A 21,219-nucleotide genomic window follows, 5' to 3' on the forward strand; every position below is an offset into this window, starting at 1 on the left:
CATTATGTGACACTGTGCCTGACCAGAGACTTTTTAACTGTTATGTTCGTGCCTGCCTGGCTTAGCAGTGTTGCAGCTGGCCCGCTGGTGATCCCATGTGTCTGGGGTGGGTAAGTTGACCTTGGTCCTTGCTTCCTTTTCTTTTGTTAGTCTTGTTGGTGCATTGCTGTGATGTAAGTCCACCTTGATCCTGTCTTTGGAATTAGGAACAACTGGTTTGTCCTTAGTCCAGTGCCAAAATGAAAGTCGTCCCATATGAGAGAGCAAACTGTTAAAATGGCACAAGTGCACCTGAGGAGCAAATGCAGTATTATTTGTGCAAGTAAATTCTGAGGGCAGTCTGAGTGAGTTTTGTTGTGAGGGCTGGGAAATTTCTATAACCGTGACTTAACTGAGAGGAGTGAGCTTGCACAAAGCAACTTATGAGTAGCAGATGACATGTTAAAGTTTATGGGTTTTTTTTTGCCATGTATGTTGGCAGAAACGTTCACCACATCACTTTGATACACACATAGGAAGCTAACTGGGTGCTAAATTATTAAAATTTGCTGTTAATTTGGTTGGACAACGTTTTTTTTGGTTGTTGGCGCTGCAAATGTTTTGAAAAAAAATCATATGCGATCAGTTTGTGGGTCGAGTGCATTGCTGTTAGGTCGAGTAGAAAAGTCTACTCACTCGACCTGCAGGTCAAGTAAGATTTTTTAGATTTGTCGAGCCCTGCCTACACACACTGGATGTAAAGAGAGCTCTGCTTTATTATGTGGACAGAACAAAATCATTTAAGAAAACAATGCAATTATTTGTTGCTTTTTCACCACAACATAAAGGAAATCCAATATCAAAGTCAGGAATAGTCAGATGGATCGTTTAAATGCATTCAAATATGTTATCAAAAGGCTAAACGCACTTTATCTGTTCCCCCAAGAGCACACTCTACGCCAAAAATTGGAGCATCCATGGCTTTCCTAGGGAATATTCCTCTTGAAGACATATGTAGAGCAGCCACATGGACTACCATACACACTTTCACAAAACACTACTGTGTAGACGTGCAAGCAAAGCAGCAAGCTGCTGTATGGCAGGCTGTCCTCCAAACTCTTTTTCAAACTGCTGCAGCTGGCACAGGTAATCACTGCAAGAGGAGATACTGCTATACAGTCTATGCAGAGATATTAATTCGGCAGCCCACGTGCCTCGAACGGAATATGCTCGTTACCAGTTTGCATCTGCTCTTCGCATGTAGGGCTGCTGACATTCATATCAAATCCACCAAAAATTTATGAAATTTGATGTAACAGAACAACCACAAGAAATAGCCAGAATAATTGAAAAATCCTATGAAGAATTAGACGGCGACAGTTTGGGTGGGAAACCAGTTACACCACAACTGCCTGAAAAGATCTTTTCTAAAAACACTTCTACCTCTTTTAAAAAGAAGTGGGAAAACAGCAAATAAACATCCAAAGGGAAGCATTCTCATTCTCGAGGTAGGTCTCCTCAAAAGGAGCCCTCTGAAATGAGGTATAACCTCAGGAATGCGGATAATTTGAGAAAACCTGACAGGTATCAAGATACTTATACACGTTCCTCTTGTACCTTTCAGATATCGTCACAGACATCAGAAAGAAGAGAACAGTCAGAAAACCAGGAAGAACGCGTGAAGTCCAAAGACGATCAACACGTTCAGAAAAGTGAACCAAAACCTCAATTCACCAAAAAGAAGGTAGCAGGTCTAAAAATCAGACATGCCGAGGATCTTGAGGACACAACTCAAGAAGAATGGCCTCAGACAATGTTGGACAGCGCAGCAGAAGTAACAATAGCTCGCCAGAACCTGAAGGGACTTCTGCAGACAGTGGACTTGATTGAAGACATTGAAGCTGAAACTGCAGACACCAGTGTTAGCTCTCCACATAGGTTATATGAAATAACACTCTGGATGAAGGGAGACATACCAAGAAAAGTGAAAGCACTCTTTTGGGAGCAACTTATAAAGGGTTATGATATACTTTTAGCAAACCAAGACACCAGAATTTGTCAGGAAGTGCCCACATGGCGAAGACATCATTATGCCAGCCTTCTCTAACCATGTCCCAGTACATTTAAAATATACTTATATCTGAAAGAAACACGTTAGTGTTAGATTCCTTACCTTAGAATATCCCCAGGCGTCAGTCTGGATCCGGAAACTTTTGCGTAGCAGTACCCCTGCGCGTCGGTAGGCGTCGTCTGCAGGCGTCCCCTGCGGCTCCGCGTCCGTCGTCGGCGTCGTGCGCCGTGATGACGTCGCTGGAGTATATAGGCGCCGCCTCCGCGCGCTGACGTCAGTTCTTCTTTTTTCCGCGCCAGTGGACGCAGATCTGGAGAGCAGTACTCCGGTCTTTGACCAAGTTTTTCGAATTGTTATTTCACTCTTGTGCCTGATAGGATGCCTGGGTTCAAGCACTGTGATGACTGTGAGCGCACGATGTCGGTCACAGACCATCACCGCCTCTGTCTCCGGTGTCTGGGCCCCGACCACGACGTGGACTCCTGCGTCGACTGCCGGGCCCTCACCAACAAGGCTAGGCGGGAGCGGTCCCGCAAGCTGCTGGAGCTCCGGGTGTCGGCCCCACGTCGGGACCGGGAGCGGTCCCGGTCCGGCCGGAGGTCGAGAGAGCGTTCGAGGGAGCAGTCGCGGAGCCGCGCCGAGCGTTCCGGAAGTCGACACCACTCGTCAGGCTCATCAGGTAAGAAGCACAAGAAGTCGGGGCGTCGTCATCATACCCCCGACTCCCCCCGATGCTCGCGCGATGCGGCCGGGGGCTCGGGTGACCCCAACCCCGCGGCTCCGCGTGAGTCGCCGGCGCGGCCTGCCTCATACCCTCCGGTCCCTGGGCACGGCGCGACGCCTGAGGAGATCGAGGCGTTCCTCAATGCCATGAGGGCGCTCGGTTCTCCGACGGGGCCTACGGTGCCTTCGGGCCCAGTGCCACCGTCTGGGGGCCCTGGCGGATCGGGTGTCCCTGCCTTGGCGCCGTCGGGTGCTCCGGCCCCGGCGCCGCCGACGGCTCCGACCCCGGCGCCGCAAGGGCCTTCGGGATCGGCGCCGGCTGGTCTTCCGGCCTCTCCGGCGCCGTTACCATCGGGGTTACCCCCGACGCCGTCCCCGCGCGGCGCCGGTTCTCCGGTGCCGGCTCCGGCCGGCAACGGGGCTCCGACGCCGGCTCCGGGCGGCGCCGTCCCCTTACCTTCCCCGACGCCGGACGCGGAGTCGGACCGGCGTCGCTCAACGCCGGGCGCAGCGCCGGTGGGGTCCGTGGACCCCGAGGAGCCGGTCTACATCGTTGACTCCGAATACGGAGATGATGAAGAGTTCGGTGAAGGTTGGGAGGGGTCCGAGGACCCTCTGTCACGCGAGTGCCAGTATGACCCGGACTGGACAGGTGACTTGGGGGATGCCAGTGGTCTGGACGACTCTCCTAACCCTGGTTTGATCTCTCCTCCTTCCGTGGCATCGGTGGAGGGAGCTGCATATTCAGTGGTGCTGATGAGGGCTGCCAAGGCCTTACACCTTGAGCTCCCCGTCGCGGCTGTGAGGCCTAACATCCTCACTGAGGTCTTCAAACCGCAGTCATGCCCACAGGAGCCACTGCTGCCGTTTAATGAAGCCTTGTCAGACGTTCTGTTGGGCACGTGGTCCAGGCCCGCTTCAGGTGCGCCTGTTGATCGGAACGTGGCCAGGCGCCACCGTCCTTGTCCGGACGACCCCAAGTTCCTGTCTACCCACCCCACTCCTGAGAGTCTGGTGATCCAGGCCTCGACCTCCCAGTCCGCATTCCCGTCGGCCCCGCCCGACCGGGAATCCAAGAGGTATGACCAGTTTGGCAAGAAGGTCTTCTCGTCCATTAGTTTGGGCCTGCGGTCTTGCAACACCGCTTGCCTCTTGGGCCGCTACACCCACTCTGTGTGGGATACGGTCGCGGAACTGCTGCCAGAGTGCCCCATGGAGGTGCGGGCAAAACTCGGTCAGGCTGTGGCTGAGGGCCGAGATGCAGCGAAATATTCGATACGGTGTGGTCTTGATACGACCGACTCGCTGGGCAGAGCTATGTCAACGACGGTGGCGATTCGTCGCCACGCCTGGCTGAGATCCGCCGACTTTTCGGCAGATGTCCAGAGTACATTGATGGACATGCCGTTCGATGGCTGTCACCTGTTCGGTGACAAGGCGGACCACGCGCTGGAACGCTTCAAGGACTCCAGGGTCACGGCCAAGTCCTTGGGTCTCTCGACCCAGCGTCAGCAACCGGGTTCGTTTCGTCCCTTTCGTGGCCAAGGAAGGGGCGCCCCCACACGTGCTGCCAGCACCGCGCCGCAACAATCCTTTCAACGCGGTGGCGGCCGTGGAAACCGCCGTGGTGGCGGTCGGGGACAACGGCGGGGTCAGACCACACCTCCCCCCGCAGCATCTGCCTCAAAATCCTCCTAGTCCGTGCTTTCGGCCCCATGTGACGCCAGTGGGTGGCAGGGTTCGCCATCACCACGCTCACTGGCGCACGATCACTTCGGACAGGTGGGTCCTGCAAATCGTCCGAAGGGGCTACTCCCTCCGCTTCGAGACCACTCCTCCAGCCATGCCACCGCAGAACCACCGTGTGTCGGGGGACCACTTGACACTTCTGCAGGAGGAAGTTACGGCCCTCTTGGCCAAGGGGGCCATCGAGCGCGTTCCTGGGCCAGAAGTAGGGCGTGGTTGCTATTCCCACTACTTTCTGGTACCCAAGAAGGACAAGGGGTCCTACGTCCTATCTTGGATCTAAGGAACGTCAACGGCTTCCTCCGGAAGGAGAAGTTCAAGATGTTGACGTTAGCTCAGGTCTTGGCTGCTCTAGACCCACAAGACTGGATGGTAGCGTTGGACTTGCAGGATGCCTATTTTCACATCCCCGTCCTGCCGGCCCACCGGCGTTACCTGCGGTTCACGGTAGGCCTGGAGCACTTTCAGTTTATCGTGCTTCCCTTCGGCCTTACCAGCGCCCCACGGGTGTTCACAAAGGTGATGGCGGTGGTCGCAGCCCATCTGCGCAGGTTGGGGGTTTCAGTCTTCCCCTACCTAGACGACTGGTTGTTGAAGGCGGGCTCGCCCCAGACAGTCGTCCACCACCTTCAGATGACGGCAGACCTCTTGCACGACCTGGGGTTCTCCATCAATGTGCCGAAATCACACCTGTGTCCCTCTCAAAAGCTCCTTTTCATCGGAGCGGTTCTGGACTCGGCGCAGTTTCGGGTTTATCCTCCGGAACGGCGGGTCCGGGATATACAGGCTTTGATTCCCATCTTTCAGCCGCTATCCCGGGTTTCGGTCAGGTTGACGCTGCGGCTGCTGGGACTGATGGCTTCCTGCATCCTTCTGGTGCATCACGCCCGGTGGCGGATGCGGGCTCTGCAGTGGGACCTGAAGTTTCAGTGGGCTCAGCATCAGGGCAACTTGTCCGACCACGTCTTGATCTCTGAGGGCACTGCGAGACAACTGCAGTGGTGGCTTACGGACCGCGATTGGGTCAGAGGCAGATCCCTCTCCCTTCCCCAACCGGAGCACGTTGTCGTGACGGACGCGTCCCTCCAGGGCTGGGGTGGCCACTTGGGGGAGGCAGAGATCAGAGGCATCTGGTCTCCGGCGGAGTCCCGGCTCCATATCAACCTGTTGGAGCTGCGGGCGATTCGTCTGGCACTGAAGGCATTCCTCCCCTTTGTCAACGGGAGTGTGGTGCAGGTGTTCACCGACAACACCACCGCCATGTGGTACTGCAACAAACAGGGCGGAGTGGGGTCGTGGACCCTTTGCCAGGAGGCTCTGCGCCTCTGGCAATGGCTGGAACGTCAGGGCGTGACTCTGACGGTTCAACACCTGGCAGGTTCTCTGAACGCCAGGGCGGACGAACTCAGCCGTCGGTGCTCGATGGATCACGAATGGCGTCTGAACTCGGACGTGGCGCGAGGCATCTTTCTGCAATGGGGAGAGCCTTGGTTAGATCTATTCGCCACAGAAGAGAATGCGCAATGTCATCAGTTCTGCGCGTTGGAGTTTCCAAGACGGCACTCGCACGGCGACGCCTTTCGGCGCGAGTGGAGTTGCGGTCTGTTATACGCCTTTCCGCCTATACCACTTCTGCCCAGAGTGCTGAAGAAGATCAGGCGCGACCTGGCCCAAGTTATCCTTGTGGCTCCGGACTGGGCTCGAAGGTACTGGTATCCCGAGCTACTCAGCATGTCAGTCGGTCCCCCGATCCGCCTGCCCCTTCAGGAGGACCTTCTGTCGCAGCAGCAGGGGACGGTCCTCCACCCGAGCCTGTCCAGTCTCCACCTCCATGCTTGGAGATTGAGCGGCGGCAGTTGAGGCCATTTGACTTGCCTCCTGAAGTCTGTGATGTTATTCTGGCAGCCAGGCGTCCCTCCACTAAGTCGGTATACGCCTGTCGGTGGAACAGATTTGTGGCATGGTGCACAGCAAAGGCTGTGGATCCTCTTTCTGCCCCTCTTTCGGAGGTTCTTCTGTTTCTTCTTTCTCTTGCCCAGCAGGGCTCTGCTCTGGGCACTATCAAGGGCTACCTTTCTGCCTTTTCAGCCTTTCTTAGGCTTCCTGATCAGCCTTCTTTGTTCAAATCCCCGATTGTAACTCGATTCTTGAAGGGCATCACTCACATGTTTCCACCTGTTCCGTTTGTGATGCCTCAGTGGGATTTGAACCTGGTTCTGACCTTTCTGATGTGTGCTCCCTTTGAGCCCCTTCATTCTTGCCCTCTCCGTCTCCTGACTTTAAAGACGGCTTTCCTGGTTGCCATCACCTCTGCCAGGAGGGTGAGTGAGCTCCAGGCTCTTTCTGTCAAACCTCCTTTCTTGTCCATTCATCCTGACAAGGTGGTTCTGAGGACTAGACCTTCTTTCCTGCCCAAGGTTGTTTCGGCCTTTCACATTGGGCAGTCCATCACCCTCCCTTCCTTCTTCCCGCCTCCGCATCCTTCAAAGGATGAAGAGCGGCTCCATCGTCTGGACCCAAAACGTGTGCTTTCATTTTATATGGATCGCACACGCCAGTTCCGGGTGGATGACCAACTGTTTGTTGGCTACGTGGGTGCGAAGAAGGGACGGGCGGTCCATAAACGGACCATCTCTCGATGGGTCGTTCTCTGCATCAAAGCGTGCTACTCTTTGGCTCGAAAGGAGCCTCCTGTTGGGCTGAGGGCCCATTCCACTCGGGCCACGGCGGCTACTACTGCCTTGGGCCGGGGAGTCCCTTTGCAGGACATTTGCCAGGCGGCTACGTGGGCCTCGCTGCACACTTTCGCGAGGCACTACTGCCTGGACAGTCAAGTCCGGAGGGATGGCTTCTTTGGCCGTTTTGTCCTCCAGGACTTTCTGGTGTAGGAATGTATTGGTTCGCAGACCCACCACCGGGGTTGGTATTGCTGGGGTATCTATTCTAAGGTAAGGAATCTAACACTAACGTGTTTCTTTCAGATGAACAAGTTACTTACCTTCGGTAACGATATATCTGTAAGAAACATTAGTTAGTGTTAGATTCCTTACCGAACCCACCCATCCTCCCCGTTCTGCGAACTGATACCTAGGGTTAAGGTCATCCCTTTCAGGGCCCTAGTTTTACATGGCACCAGTGTTGGTTCTCTCATGGCTCTGCGTCTCCTGGCGCGGAAAAGCTGTGTACAAAGAACTGACGTCAGCGCGCGGAGGCGGCGTCTATATACTCCAGCGACGTCATCACGGCGCACGACGCCGACGACGGACGTGGAGCCGCAGGGGACGCCTGCAGACGACGCTTACCGACGCGCAGGGGTACTGCTACGCAAAAGTTTCCGGATCCAGACTGACGCCTGGGGATATTCTAAGGTAAGGAATCTAACACTAACTAATGTTTCTTACAGATATATCGTTACCGAAGGTAAGTAACTTGTTCGCCAGGAAATGGGCAGTTGCCCAAGCCCCAGCTTTATATTAAAATCATGTAGGGTGGGATGAGGACTCACCTTACCTCGAAATCCAATACAAAAATCAACCAACTGCACAAAGGCAGTACCCAGTTAAGCAAGAAGCTAAAAAAACAGGTCAGGTAGATCTTAGATCAACTTGAATACCAATGGGTGATTGAAACATGCACCTCATCAATGAACAATCTTTTGTTTCCTGTTTCCAAACCAGACAGTACATATTGTCTAGTTTTGGATTACATACACTTAAACCCTTGTTGCAAAACATTTGCAGTGCAAAATACACACAGTACAGCATTAATGAATAACATTGGGCGTAAAAAATATAAAACCACATTAGATATTTCTAACAGTTTCTTTTGTCAAAACATTGCACCTGAAAGTAGATATTTGACTTTCTCATTAATGGGGGCAGAGCGTCACTTCTGTTGTCTTCCTCAAGGATTTAAGAATAGTTCTGAGGTATTCTCAGCAAGGGTAACATAGTTACTACAAACTTATGATGACAAGGCATTGTCATATGTCGATGATATCTATCTGGCAGACTATTATCTGGGTAGGCATTGAACAGGGTGAACACCATTATACTGGGTTTCGCCTCTGAAGGATATAAATTCAATTAAAAAAAATCAAGAATTGCTCATCTCAACGTCCTTTTTCTAGGATATGAACTATCAAGGGAAGGCAAAAGCCTGGCAGCCAACTTTTTTGAAAAGTATGCGCTGATCCAACTACTCTGACGCTGAAGAATTTACAATCGATTCTAGGCTTCCTGAATTTTGAAAGAACTTGCATTCTAAACTACGCAGAACGGGTTAAAGCTCTCTACGAATTAATCAAATCTGATTTAAAAAGAGTAAATTGGACACAAAAACACACAGAAATTTTGCGTTCTCTACAAACAGACATGTTAGCAACCAAACATTTACAAACGCGTAAACGTACGCAACTTAGTGATCCGAATCATTCCGGTTCGATGCGGATTCACCTACTTATCTTTTTTTTAATCTTTTTTTTAAAAGTATTTTTATTGAGGTAAAAATCAGGGCAAAAATACATATATCAAGAGTCGTTATTAGCTGCGAACACAACAAAGCTGCAGAGAAACACCATACATTGCCACTATCTCTTATTATTAAGACCGATCCGTACACATCACCCCATTTTCTCTCCTCCCTTGTCAGCACATCCCCACTACGGGGAGACAGCCTCTGCACCAATGTCCGGCGGTTCACAGATGTATCCTCTAAACTTGTTTCAAGCCCCCCAGACTTTTTCCCACTTTCGAGGGCACCCACGTTGAATAAAAACCACCTTCTCCGCCACCATCGCTTCATCCATATCTTTACACCATTTTTGGAGTGTAGGCAGCGCACCCGACCCCCACAACATAGCAATATTACGTTTCGCCAGCATCATACCTAACATAACAGAATCTTGTTGGTGGTGGTTTAAGTCATTTAGTTCCCACACATTCAGCAGACAGCGCCTTGGTTCCGGTAGGATCAATATTTCTATTGCTTGGGAAATCGTGCGCATTACTTTGGTCCAATATGCCGCAGGATGTGTACAGTCCCAGATGGTGTGATAAAACGTGCCCTCCTCCCCCACATTTGCGTAGACAGTATTTGTGTGGGGCCGCTCCTATCACAGAAAGCATTGTTCTAGTGTAGTTTGTGCGGTGCAATACCTTGAGTTGGACCAATCTGAGCCTAGAAGGTATCGCCGTCTCATGGGGTGATGACAGGGCTACCTGCCATTCGGACTCATCAAGGTTGCCCACACCCCAGGACCAGGTCTGTCTCAGCTTGGACATAGGGTCTAGTAAGTTGTTGACTATTTTACGGTACGTCAAGGACGTCGCCCTGCTTTTCATGTGTTCTGTCAAAAGTCTATCCTCTAATAGGGTGGCCTCCTGCAGGGAGGTGCCCGGTGGTATTACTGTCTGGAGCGCATGTCTGATTTGGAAGTATCTAGATTTCTCCGTCCGTGCCCTACCGTATTGTGCTTGTAGCTGCGCAAACTCTGCCACCGTCCCCTTTTTCCAAAGATCACTCACTACAGAAAGACCTATATTGTCCCAATTTTGAAACCCTTTGCTCCTACGTAGGCAGCCTAGCCTTTGTGAGTCCCACAGTGGTGTCATTTGCGTAACAGTTCCTGCACATTTTAGGCGGGTCTGCGCTTGGTACCAAATACGAATTGTGTGCCCCGTAGGGCCAAGTAAATCTGTGGGTTTGCGGCGACTGTATAGATTCCCCATCAGTCCCTTCCCCTCTAGGCCCTGTCTGTCTGCATGATATGCCAGTTCGGTTTGCGGGGCATGTAACCAATAGTTTATCAGTTTAAGATGCGCCGCTCAATAGTACAGCTCTGCGTTCCACCTACTTAACTTTTAACGAAGGTGAAAAAGTACCATTCGCATACAAATCACATTTGTACACACAAGCAGAAATGAAATTCACTTCTACAGAAAAAATTCTGACAGCAGTTCAAATCGCTGTAGCAAAAGAAAGCGCCCTAGCACAGGGGAAACGAATAATGATCATAACTCCTGTACCTGCCTTAGTGGCAGTGACAAAAGCGAGCATTCCAAATGCTAAAGCTTTACATCCGAGATGGATACAATGGGTTAATTCTCTTACTGCTGATGTTGAATACCTTATTTGAAAACACAAGCATTCCTGCAATACGAACAAGAATGCCCTCTGCCTACTGAAATTCTGCTTCTAGACCAGTATGAATGTATAATTTATACTGACGGATCAGCACAACCCGCTACGGGAGGTAAACAAGCTTATAGTGCTGCATGCGAGATCATTAAAGGTCATATGCGTGATGGCAAATATAGACCTATGTTCACAAAAACGCAATCTCTAGGAGATTTTGCAGCTCAGAGAGCTGAATTACAAGCATTCATAATGGCACTTGAAAATATGACTCGCAAATTTCCCGCACTCATAGTGTGCAATTCTTTCTACTGTGAACAATCATATAATGAATATTTGCAGAATTGGCATCAAAATGGTTTCAAAGATGCAAAAGGTGGTACAATCAAGCATAAAACGAACAAGTTGTTTAGTTGCAAAACGGACTACAAAACACTCACGTAATACACACGCTGAGTCATCAACGTGATGACGTTGACGTTGAAGGGACGTTGAAGGGAATTCATTGGCTGATGAAGCCGCAAAGGGGGCTGTGCAGTCGGCTTCCGTAGCTGCAATCACGCGTTCAAAAACAAAAAAAGACTGAAATAATACTGGCTGTCAATGCTACAAGCAAAGGCAGCATTACCGCGTTACCTAAAAAATTTCCACCGATATATAACTGATGTGAACAGCGTTCCGTTTGCTCGAATTCCTAGAGTGGGGGGACGGAGTAATTTCAAACAGGGAACGGAGAGCAGCTTTGATTTACGAAGCACATTTGGGACAGGGTCTGATACATCAGGGGATCTCTAAAACAATAATAACTGTAAACGAGATGTGCTGGGGTCCAGGAATGAATGCACACATTCACATATTTGTCAATAACTGCACAGACTGCAGTAAAGATCACAGCACAGAACGCCTCCTGATACCTGACTATAGCATAGCCAGCCCAGTACAGACACCATTGTTAGACAACATTAGACTTTCTACGTGCAGGCGTCCTTATGGACGAATGCAGTCCCACAAACACTAAATAAAGGTTCCTTTGGATTTGGCCTCAGCGCTCGGCTGACGCTCGAACTGTTATAAAAGATTTGCGAGTCTTTATCGGCACATACGCAATAGGCACACTACATTCTGACCAGGGCCCTGCGTTTAGCTCTCAAGCTTACAAAGAAGCCATGGCCAGTTTGGGCATTGAATTGCGGTACTCTTCTCCATTCCATCCTGAGGGAAATTCTGTTGTGGAAAGAAAAAAACAGGACATATAGCAGTCTATAACAGCTAGGGTATTAGGTTCTTTTGACGGGTGGGTCAAACATCTGATTGGGGTTCAACATGCTCTTAACAACTTGCCAAGAAGTTCTCTAGGGGGTATCACTCCATATGAGGTCCTATTTGGGACATGAATGTTGGTTCCTGGCCATGATTGTCGTACAGCAGTGGTGGAAACTAAGAAATTTGATATCAAAGATCGTTTGGCTGTTTTACAGGACTTAAATGAACTGAGAATGAAACAAAGCAACGTGTTCCTGAAGCAAACTACCACTGGGGAAAAACCAACCGTCCAAGCAAGGCCTGTCTGGATCCAAAGCTTGTTGATCTAGTCGGAGAAAAGATCGCGGACAAGAAGGAATTTGGGCCTTCTTACAGACAACCAGTACCTGTCCTAGCAATCCACGGAACAGGCACAGTGATACTGCCGCCCCTTGCTGATAAAAAGGAGAACTGGTTTGTGTTTATCGACCTGATCAAACCACATTGTGTGGCCGATACCAAGCAGTAGGCCATGTGGACTCCGACATTGTAGCAGACGCACTCCTCTAGCTACAATCCAAGAGGTTCAAACTGAGAGACTCATCTCCATTGAAGAATCTGCAGTGAGAAAAGAAGGACTAAGCAACAAAGCTATGGAACTCGTTCCTCTTGAGACTCAAATAACAGTTCGTGCTGAAGCACCTGTCTACAATGAAGTAATAAGTGATCAAGTTTTTTATTTTTTTATTTTTTAATTTTTCTTGAGTTTTATGTAGCGCTGGTTAGTGGTTCCAGAGATTTCAACAAATCCGGATGCAAGTCCAACCATTGACAGAACTGCCACTGGCTATTTCATTAACTTTGATACGTTTTCTGAGGATCCCAGCGAACCTGAAAAAACGTCCGCAAAAAGAACTTTCAAAGAACAAGCAACTGATTTTTTTCATCACCTGGAAAAAACTTATCTGGTTTCACCATGGATTGAAATATGGATTGTGTTGGGAATATTTGTTCTTCTACTTTGGTTAGCTCTAGTAATAACTGGGTATGCTGATAAATTGAAGATATGTAAAAATGGACATAACAAGTACACAAGTGAACTTACTTCTGAAGCCACACAAATCATCCCATTGTGAACAAAGAGACTTGTCGGAAGTGAACATCACAGCCATTCCTATACCTGATGGTATAGCTTGGGACAAAACAGAATATAACATTTTAGGCCCGTCGAAGCTGTTGAAGATTTCACTCTTATTCGAGATTTCATTAAGTGACTTTATTAACTCTAGTACCTTTTGAGATGATTTGGACTTAGAGACTGTTAATAATATAAAGTCTGATCTAGAGATGTCTGCAGTATTCACAAATCATGAATATTTAGAAGGTTCATCAGACTATGAACAAATATATTGTTATAACCATTATGGCCATCATTTCTTGCACAAATCTACAATGCCTAGAAATGTATATCTGTATAATGTATAACCAATGGGAACATTGTTCTACACCTCCGAAGAGTAACTCAAAAACTTTTGCAATGAAGTTTCCATATTTTTGAGGGTTCAATGTATCCAATGCGGAGTCAATTTACTTTAAAAATGTGAACAGAACAGGAATGAAAACTATGTTAACCAACACAAAACAGATTTATTCTGCAGCCTTTTATGCCCAACTGCCTAGTCAAGGTTTCGACTTTTGGAAAGATAACATTGAGACAAAAACTGTCTGGGGTTCAAAAGATTGGCTAGTGCAGGGGGTAGAAGCTTTGTTTAGAGCCTGTATCATCCCTGAGCAAATTATGTTTTTGAATGACACTGTCCAACAAATGTCTTGCCTTGGGTTAGCCAAGATCAAGGACATGAACACACCGACCATATCAATACCTGCGAGTAATAGCTCTATACGGGGGAGGTATATTTTGCATCACAACAGATCAGATCCAGATTAGAACAAATGGTTGCTCTGGCCCATAGACCCAAATAACTGTCAAGATCGATTCCTGAACAAAACTCAAGGCTTCAAAGTCAATAGGCCGGACCAAAGATATGTTCAAAGACCGCATCCTGGGGTAATAACAACATACAGTGTAGGGAAGCTATGCCCTAATTGGCTACAGAGAGCTACACTACAGGATGTAAAACAACACTTATCTTTACTTCAAGATGGGGCAGACCTTGGGGAATTCTTGCCAGGACCAAGAAAACCACGTCAAAAACGTTTCCTATATGCTGCATATAACGAAATATGGAAGATTACACAAGCAGAGACTGCAGAACGAATATGAGAATTTGATCTTATTAATTTAGAGAAATCTCTCCCTGTAGTAGACAATGGGTTAATGACTCTATCGTCCAGGATATATTCTTTGGACAGCATTGTGTCTTCTGCCATAGACATCATGGAACAAGACTTGGTCATGTTGCAACATGGTCAGTCTCAGGTACGTTCGATCATGCTACTAAGGTGGATGCTCCAAAACTTGCTTTCAGGCTATGTGTCTTGGTGTTGAATCAATACTATGTCACTGTTTTCAGAATTCAATCTCACTGATAAACAGATCAAACTGGCACAAAGGTGAACAGACTATACTGTGCTGAGCATTGAAAAACTGGAAAGATTACCATTTACAGTTACTGAATGAATAATATATGGAACAATCACTCTGCCTGTTACAATTTTCCATTTTCAGTATTGTCTAAAACACATACCTGCAGGCAAATATGAAAGGCTGGGTAAAGAATACATCAAGACATCCAGGGATTTACCATTCACACACAGATGTTGGAGTGGGGGTTGTGAAGTGTTTCTTAGCTGTTCAAACTGTGAAAATGCACTAAGCGGTTCTCTCCTTTGCCAGGGTATTAATTTACACAGTGCCTGCAAAGGTTCCTCTAACAACTTATCCTGTTACCTGCAAGGTTTACTAGCTGAAGTGATTGATCCAATTTTTGGAAAACTTTAAAATGGAAGTTACCTCATGTTGAACGATCAAAGCTGCTGTGGGATGTTGCCAGGTATTCCATATCTAATAACGGTGTCATCCAGGGTCACTTGCTGTATGCAAGTATTGTTTCCACATACCAAGACAGCCAGGTAGTTGCCTTTATGGTCTTCACTGTACATTTCATCTACACGAATTGATACTCTAAGCAGAATAAAAGTCATTCTTTTGCAAAAAACGGAGCCACTGACCTCGGCCAAAGAAACCTATGATCTACAAGTCGCAAGGACTTCTTCCGAGATACATGCCCTTTTAAATACAAGCTGCCCTATACATTTCTCAGACATGTTCGGTCGTATCTTAAACATGTCTGATACGAGCGGTATTTTACTTCTATTTAAGGACATATGTTCAGGACTGTTAGCACCTTTTCAAGCAGTCCTCAGAATAATTCCAAACTTCGTGCACTCTGTGTTTGGCGCACTGCCCCTCCTTTTGGGACTCATTGCAGGAATACTATTTTTGCTCTACTGCTACGATATGGCAAGCCAAATCACCAACGCCACTCCAAGCACCATTAAAAGAGCTCTATTGGAGATGTAGTGTTGTGAGCGCATCTTTCAAATTCTGGGTTTACCTCGTCTACGAGTATTAAATACCACATGGTTTCTGTCATTCAGGCCAAACTGGCAAGATTGCATCTTAACTGTTCTACACTGCCTGCTTTGCCGTGAAGAATTCGTGCTAGACATCTCTCTAACACTCCCATCAATCATGCCTACGGATATCGATACTCTGCTGGACCCAGTAACGGCCCATGCTCTGTGTTGTCCCCAGCGGCTACCAATTCTGATGACGGCATTCATTGACATCTCACATATGCAAAAGGCTGATGCTGAGGTACGAGAGGAAATAACAGGCGCGCAGGTAACATCCGGTACGAACATTGCTGATGCGACCAATGCTGAAGGAGATGCTTCACATCTATGTGCGGTTAGTCCTCTAAACGAGGTAATCCAACTTTCACCTACAATGGTAGACGACTTTTTGTCTACAAACATAGAAGATTTCATGTTTTCTTCCAGCCCTACCACTGACTTTTGATTTTGGCACACAGTGTTCTGAGAGACTTTGAATTTGACCTTCAATTTTCAAAAACAAAGTACTAACTTTGGAACTTTTTCCTATGATGAATTATTTTTTCCAAATTAGTATTTTTTCTTTTTTGGCACAAGTAATCTGCTTATAATAGAACCATTTATAGAGAGCAAGAATTCTTTGAATACTTCCAGAGACAATATGTGACCTTGTCCACAAACAAACAGTTTTATGTAATTTGACATGAAATGATTTCGGCCCTTTTTCTTCTGTATTTACGAGCCATTTCATAAATGTATGTTTTTATGATTCATTCAATTTGCATTTCAAATGTCAACATTTGTTAGAATAAAACTTTCGTTTAATGTGTACAGCACTAATGCATTTTTATGCTTTTTTAGGACTACATGTGTAGATATATTTTAGATATGTTGAACATGTTTAGAATTTAGTAACGTCCTACATACGAAAGTGGAGTGGGTGTTGTGTATCGTTTTAGATTCCGGATGAATTTCCTGATTCATGCCCTTGTACAGGTACAATTCACATTGCCCTTATTTAGGCACAGAAATCCAGCCATTATTTAGGCATAGTCCATGCTACGCAAATACATATAGGCATGGCTACTTACATCCATTTATCTACGTCACAACGAGTTTCTGACTCCCCTTGCGGGGTGTTGGAGATTGAGTCCCGGGAAAGAGATACCAACCTCTCTCATTCTAAGGTATGGAGCTGATTAGAACCTAGAGAAACCTTTGGCAATTCTTAGCACAACTAAACTAAACTATAGCTAAAACAGCACCTACTTCCTCCCTCGTACTAGACTTAGGTTAGGTACACTGGGGTAGGATTATTTTAGAAGCACCAGTTGAGTATTTTAACCTGTGGTATTTATGTATGTATTTTTATATATATCCTAGCTATAGACCATGCTATTACAGTATTATTTTATATTACTGTTAACGCTGTACGCATTATACTTCGCATTCTGTCTTACGAATGCAGCAGTTCATATCTCTTGCATGAGAAATAAGACTGTTCAATAAACCCTTTTTATTGAAACGCCCGTCTCCCTATTTCTGTGCAACAACTCTGTAGAAACGAAGCATGCACGATTGACTAAGTGAAATGGTTATCTATTGTTTCCACAACTCTGAAGATATTGTTCCGACTCTAAGGGAAACAAAGTTGTCATGTTTTTGCGGTTGTCAGAAACTAATCCCTTCTTGTTCATTCGAGAAAGTTTCTAGTGACCTCTCAGTTAGCTGACACACACAAGTAATTAAGTTTAATGTACTTGATAGAGACATACTGACCTCAGTCCTTTGTCAAATCTATAGTATATATTATTCCAATGCGCAGAGCCTATCAGGGATATAGGAACTACACTACACCTCTTCAGCCAGAAATCTTGATTCCATTGGCACAGTAAGCCCAGGACCCACGTCTGGCGCACTTAGGGCGAGAAAGCAAAAGACACACAATTGATGGACGGAATGCAGAACAAATAAAAACATTCACCCTCATTCAAGAGATCTGGGTTAAATCCCTCCTTCTTTTGCTCACCATGCCACCCCAGTTTAGACCTATGCAAATCAGTCTTGACCCTGTGCCTCATGAGAACCATCCAGCCCGAACTGCCAAGCCAGGTCCTCCCTGGACCGGAAACAAGCATCATCGGACCGGTTTCAGGGTTTCACCCCTCTTCAGCCAGGGTATCTTGATTCCAGTGGCACAGTGAGCCCAGGACCCAAGTCTGGGCATACCTGGCGCACTTGGGGCGAGAAAGCAAAAGACACACAATTGATGGATGGAATGCAGAACAAATCAAAACATTCACCCCCAGTCAAGAGATTTCGAAACTGGCTGAACAAAAGTACACCAAACTAAGAAAAGATACCAACTGGAACCAAACATTACATTCCTGGATGATTTAGTGTATTTTCATTCAGTGGTTTTTGAGTTCTTTCTGCACTAATTTGTCTATGATATTTTCATCTGCAAAACTGATTTAGGATTTATGAACATGTTACCAAATTACCTGTTGGTTTTTAAGTCTTATTAAGTAGATCTAGCCTGTTAACAAGAAAGGTAGCTAAGTTAGTCTTTTGATACAAGATTTTTAAAATATTTTCCAAGTGTCTCTTTTTGAAGTATATGCTTTTTCTGTAACCGAAAGCAATGTAGAAAGGGTCAATCAACATTGAGAACAATTCAGGGTTTTGAATATAGTATAAAGCACCATCTCTGATTGCTTAAAGTCGCTCTGTAATTTTCTTTATGCATTCCAAGTACCGTGTTATTTCAAACAGAGCGATAAATAAAATGTGTATTTGTACTAAATCTGATTAACCCAATACTCAAATTTTATTTCACAGCCAAAGATACTGAGGTTTGTACATCAGAAAATCGCCTAGCTGTACCTGGGCAACTTAATGCAGAGTCCTCTCCAGACACATCTCCGGGTACCAGTCCCATGACACGTTCTGCTTCAATTGCTAATCTTCAGACAGCCAGTAAACTTATTTTGAAATCTAGCCTGGTCTATAGTCAGCCACTTAAACTTCCATGTGATGTGGAAATAATCAGAGCGACCCCATCTGCAGGTAATTGAACAACTTTTAAAAATGTATATGTCAATATTGCAGTTTTATTGATCATGTTTTTTCTCGTTATAGCAAAAATAGTGGTAAAAAGGACAAAATGCCCAACTTGTGTGTGGGATCCTATCACACTTATAAACTTGTGTGTGTGTGTATATGTATGTATGTGTATATGTGTGTGTATAAATATATATATATATATATATATATATATATATATATATATATATATATATATATATTCACTGAAAAAACCATAGGTTTAACACCAGTTATAGTTAGCTGGAAATTTTATTGACATAAAACCATTGAAATTCCCACGTTATAGTTAGTTGGACTCACTATAACTTGCGCGCCTGCAATGCACTACTGATGACGTCACATATTACATCACTCATGACATGGTCAGTGACATCACTCATTATGTTATGTCAATAAAATTTCCAGCTAACTATAACTGGTGTGAAACCTATGGTTTTTTCAGTGAATTTAATAGGTTTTTTAAATCCTATTTCCTAACTATAACTGGTGTGAAACCTATGTTTTTTTCAGTGAATTTCATAGGTTTTTTAAATGCTAATTCCTTTCTATATCGAGTTTCTAACCTATGTTTTTTTTTACAATTTGCTGTTTTGTGTAATTATTAATTTTTGAGGTTTTTTTATATAATTTTTTCCTGGGGCGCTCTGGGTGCGCTCTCCGGTAAGCTCTCCGGTAAGCTCTCCGGTAAGCTCTCCGGTAAGCTCTCCGGTAAGCTCACCGGTAAGCTCTCCGGAAAGCGCACTCAGAGCGCTACTTTCGTTCGTGAAAAAAATAAGAATGAAAAGTTAATGATGCAAATCATTTCGTACTATACAAATAAAAGCAGTTTTTTTTAATGAGGAAAATGATTATGCATTTCCGTAAAAGTATGATGACGTCACTTCGGCGCGCAACGTAAGCTCCCTCGGAAGCGCCTACGTTCGCGCCGCGTGTACGCCCCCCGAAGCGCCTAGGTTTGCGCCGCGTATGCGCCCCGGAAGTGCCTACGTTTGCGCCGCGTATGCGCCCCGGAAGCGCCTACATTCGCGCCGCGTATGCGCCCGGAAGCGCCTACGTTTGCGCTGCGTGTGCGCACCCGGAAGGGCTCCGGAGCGCGCATCGTCAGCGCGTCAAGTCATGTGACCTTAAAATAACACTTTTCATTGGTTGCTAACAGTTTTTTTTACAAAGAATGAAATCCCCACCCATTTCCTTCACTTCTTCTTTCACTTTTGTGACTGCATGACCTGCCTTTTTGCTCCTGGATATTTCTTGGTTTTACCATGGCTGCCAGACAATCCAGCAGTGAGGAAGAACCAGAATTCATTAATGAAGAGCCTCCTCAACGAAAAGTTAAGGAACATTTTATTTGGAATTTTTTTTAAATCCCACCTAATCAAAAAAAGGTGAATGCTCCAAAAGTGGAGTGCAGGATCTGCAAAGAAGTGCTGTCGCGGGGTAACCCCTTAAAAAAGTACTCTTTTGGAAACTACACGATCCGACATGTGGAGAGGAAGCACCCCCAGAATTATGCCCGGGAAAGTGTCAGGGCTCTGGCACAAGAGGTTCCCAGTGATGGGGCCTCTACATCAACCGGAGGAGCAACTTCTTCTGGGAGGGGGAGATCACAAGAGCTGGTTCCGAACATTCAACCTGCTTTTAATCATGGTGCCCTCAGATGCAGATATTGCAATCAACTGCTTACCTTTGGAGAACAAAGTGTACAGCTCATGGTTCGAGCATTAGAAAACCATCGCTGCTCTTCCCACCCCTAATTTTTTTTGGTTGTTTTGCTCCTGTTGAGCAGTTTTCATTCCCTGTTTTTGTTCCTGTTTAGAAAAAAGAAGAAAACCAAAAGTTCTTTTCAGAACTACCTCCAATTCTCATCAAAGAGCTATATTCTAAAAAAAAAGAAAAAACAGTAAGTGAAATAGAGTGCATTGATAATGGAAAGGAGAATGAGTAAGAAAGAACAGAAAGGTATGAGAGGAGAAAGGAAGTGAAGTAGGAGGACTGAAAGAAGGTGAGTGTTAGGCAAGAAAGTAAGGAGAAGAAGATGAATATGGGGAATGTTGATATTTAAAGAAAATGTTGAAAAGGAACAGGGGTGTGGAAGGATAAGAAAAGATGCATTGCTGTAGTTGAGGGCAGAAGGCCTCATTTATGAAGCCATGCGCCACTTTAACGCCCCCAAAGCATCACTTTTTGTGACGCATCAGTCCAATAAAAAATGCACCTTATTTATTCATATTTACAAAGTGGCGTTTCTAGGTAAATACGTCACTTTGTAAACCCCTGCGCCACATTATTCCTACGTCAGGTGTAATGTATGCAAAAGGGACGTATTGACGCAAGAAAGGGTCGTAGAGGTGACACAGTGAATAAACTGGAGGCCTCATTTCTGAAAAGTGACGCATCGCTGCGTGAAAACAGCGATGCGTCACTTTTCTGTGTGCAATCCTTACGACATTCCAGATGTCATATTTAATGTATGACGAATCATGTTGCAAGGAGTTACAGATACGTCAGTATTTCTGACATATCTGTAAACTCAAAAGTGACGCATTTGTGAAATGTCACAAAAGTAACGCAACTCCAGTAATGCGTCCTTTCACATAGGGAAAGCACCATGTGAAAGGTCTTGCGTCAGTCTTACA

The 21,219-nt window shown here is 46.2% G+C and overlaps 1 protein-coding gene across 2 annotated transcripts in view; it reads left to right on the forward strand.

The window, feature by feature from the left end:
- DMXL2 (Dmx like 2) overlaps positions 1-21,219 on the forward strand; it is a 2,078,996-nt gene that overhangs the window by 485,740 nt on the left and 1,572,037 nt on the right. For both annotated transcript variants that reach the window (XM_086958287.1, XM_086958289.1), the window contains exon 17: positions 18,317-18,544. In XM_086958287.1, coding sequence (XP_086814413.1) covers positions 18,317-18,544 — 228 coding nt within the window. The remainder of the gene's footprint in view (positions 1-18,316; positions 18,545-21,219) is intronic.

The sequence above is a fragment of the Lissotriton vulgaris genome, chromosome 2_1 (genome assembly GCF_964263255.1).
Source record: "Lissotriton vulgaris chromosome 2_1, aLisVul1.2, whole genome shotgun sequence".
Lineage (NCBI taxonomy): Eukaryota > Metazoa > Chordata > Amphibia > Caudata > Salamandridae > Lissotriton > Lissotriton vulgaris.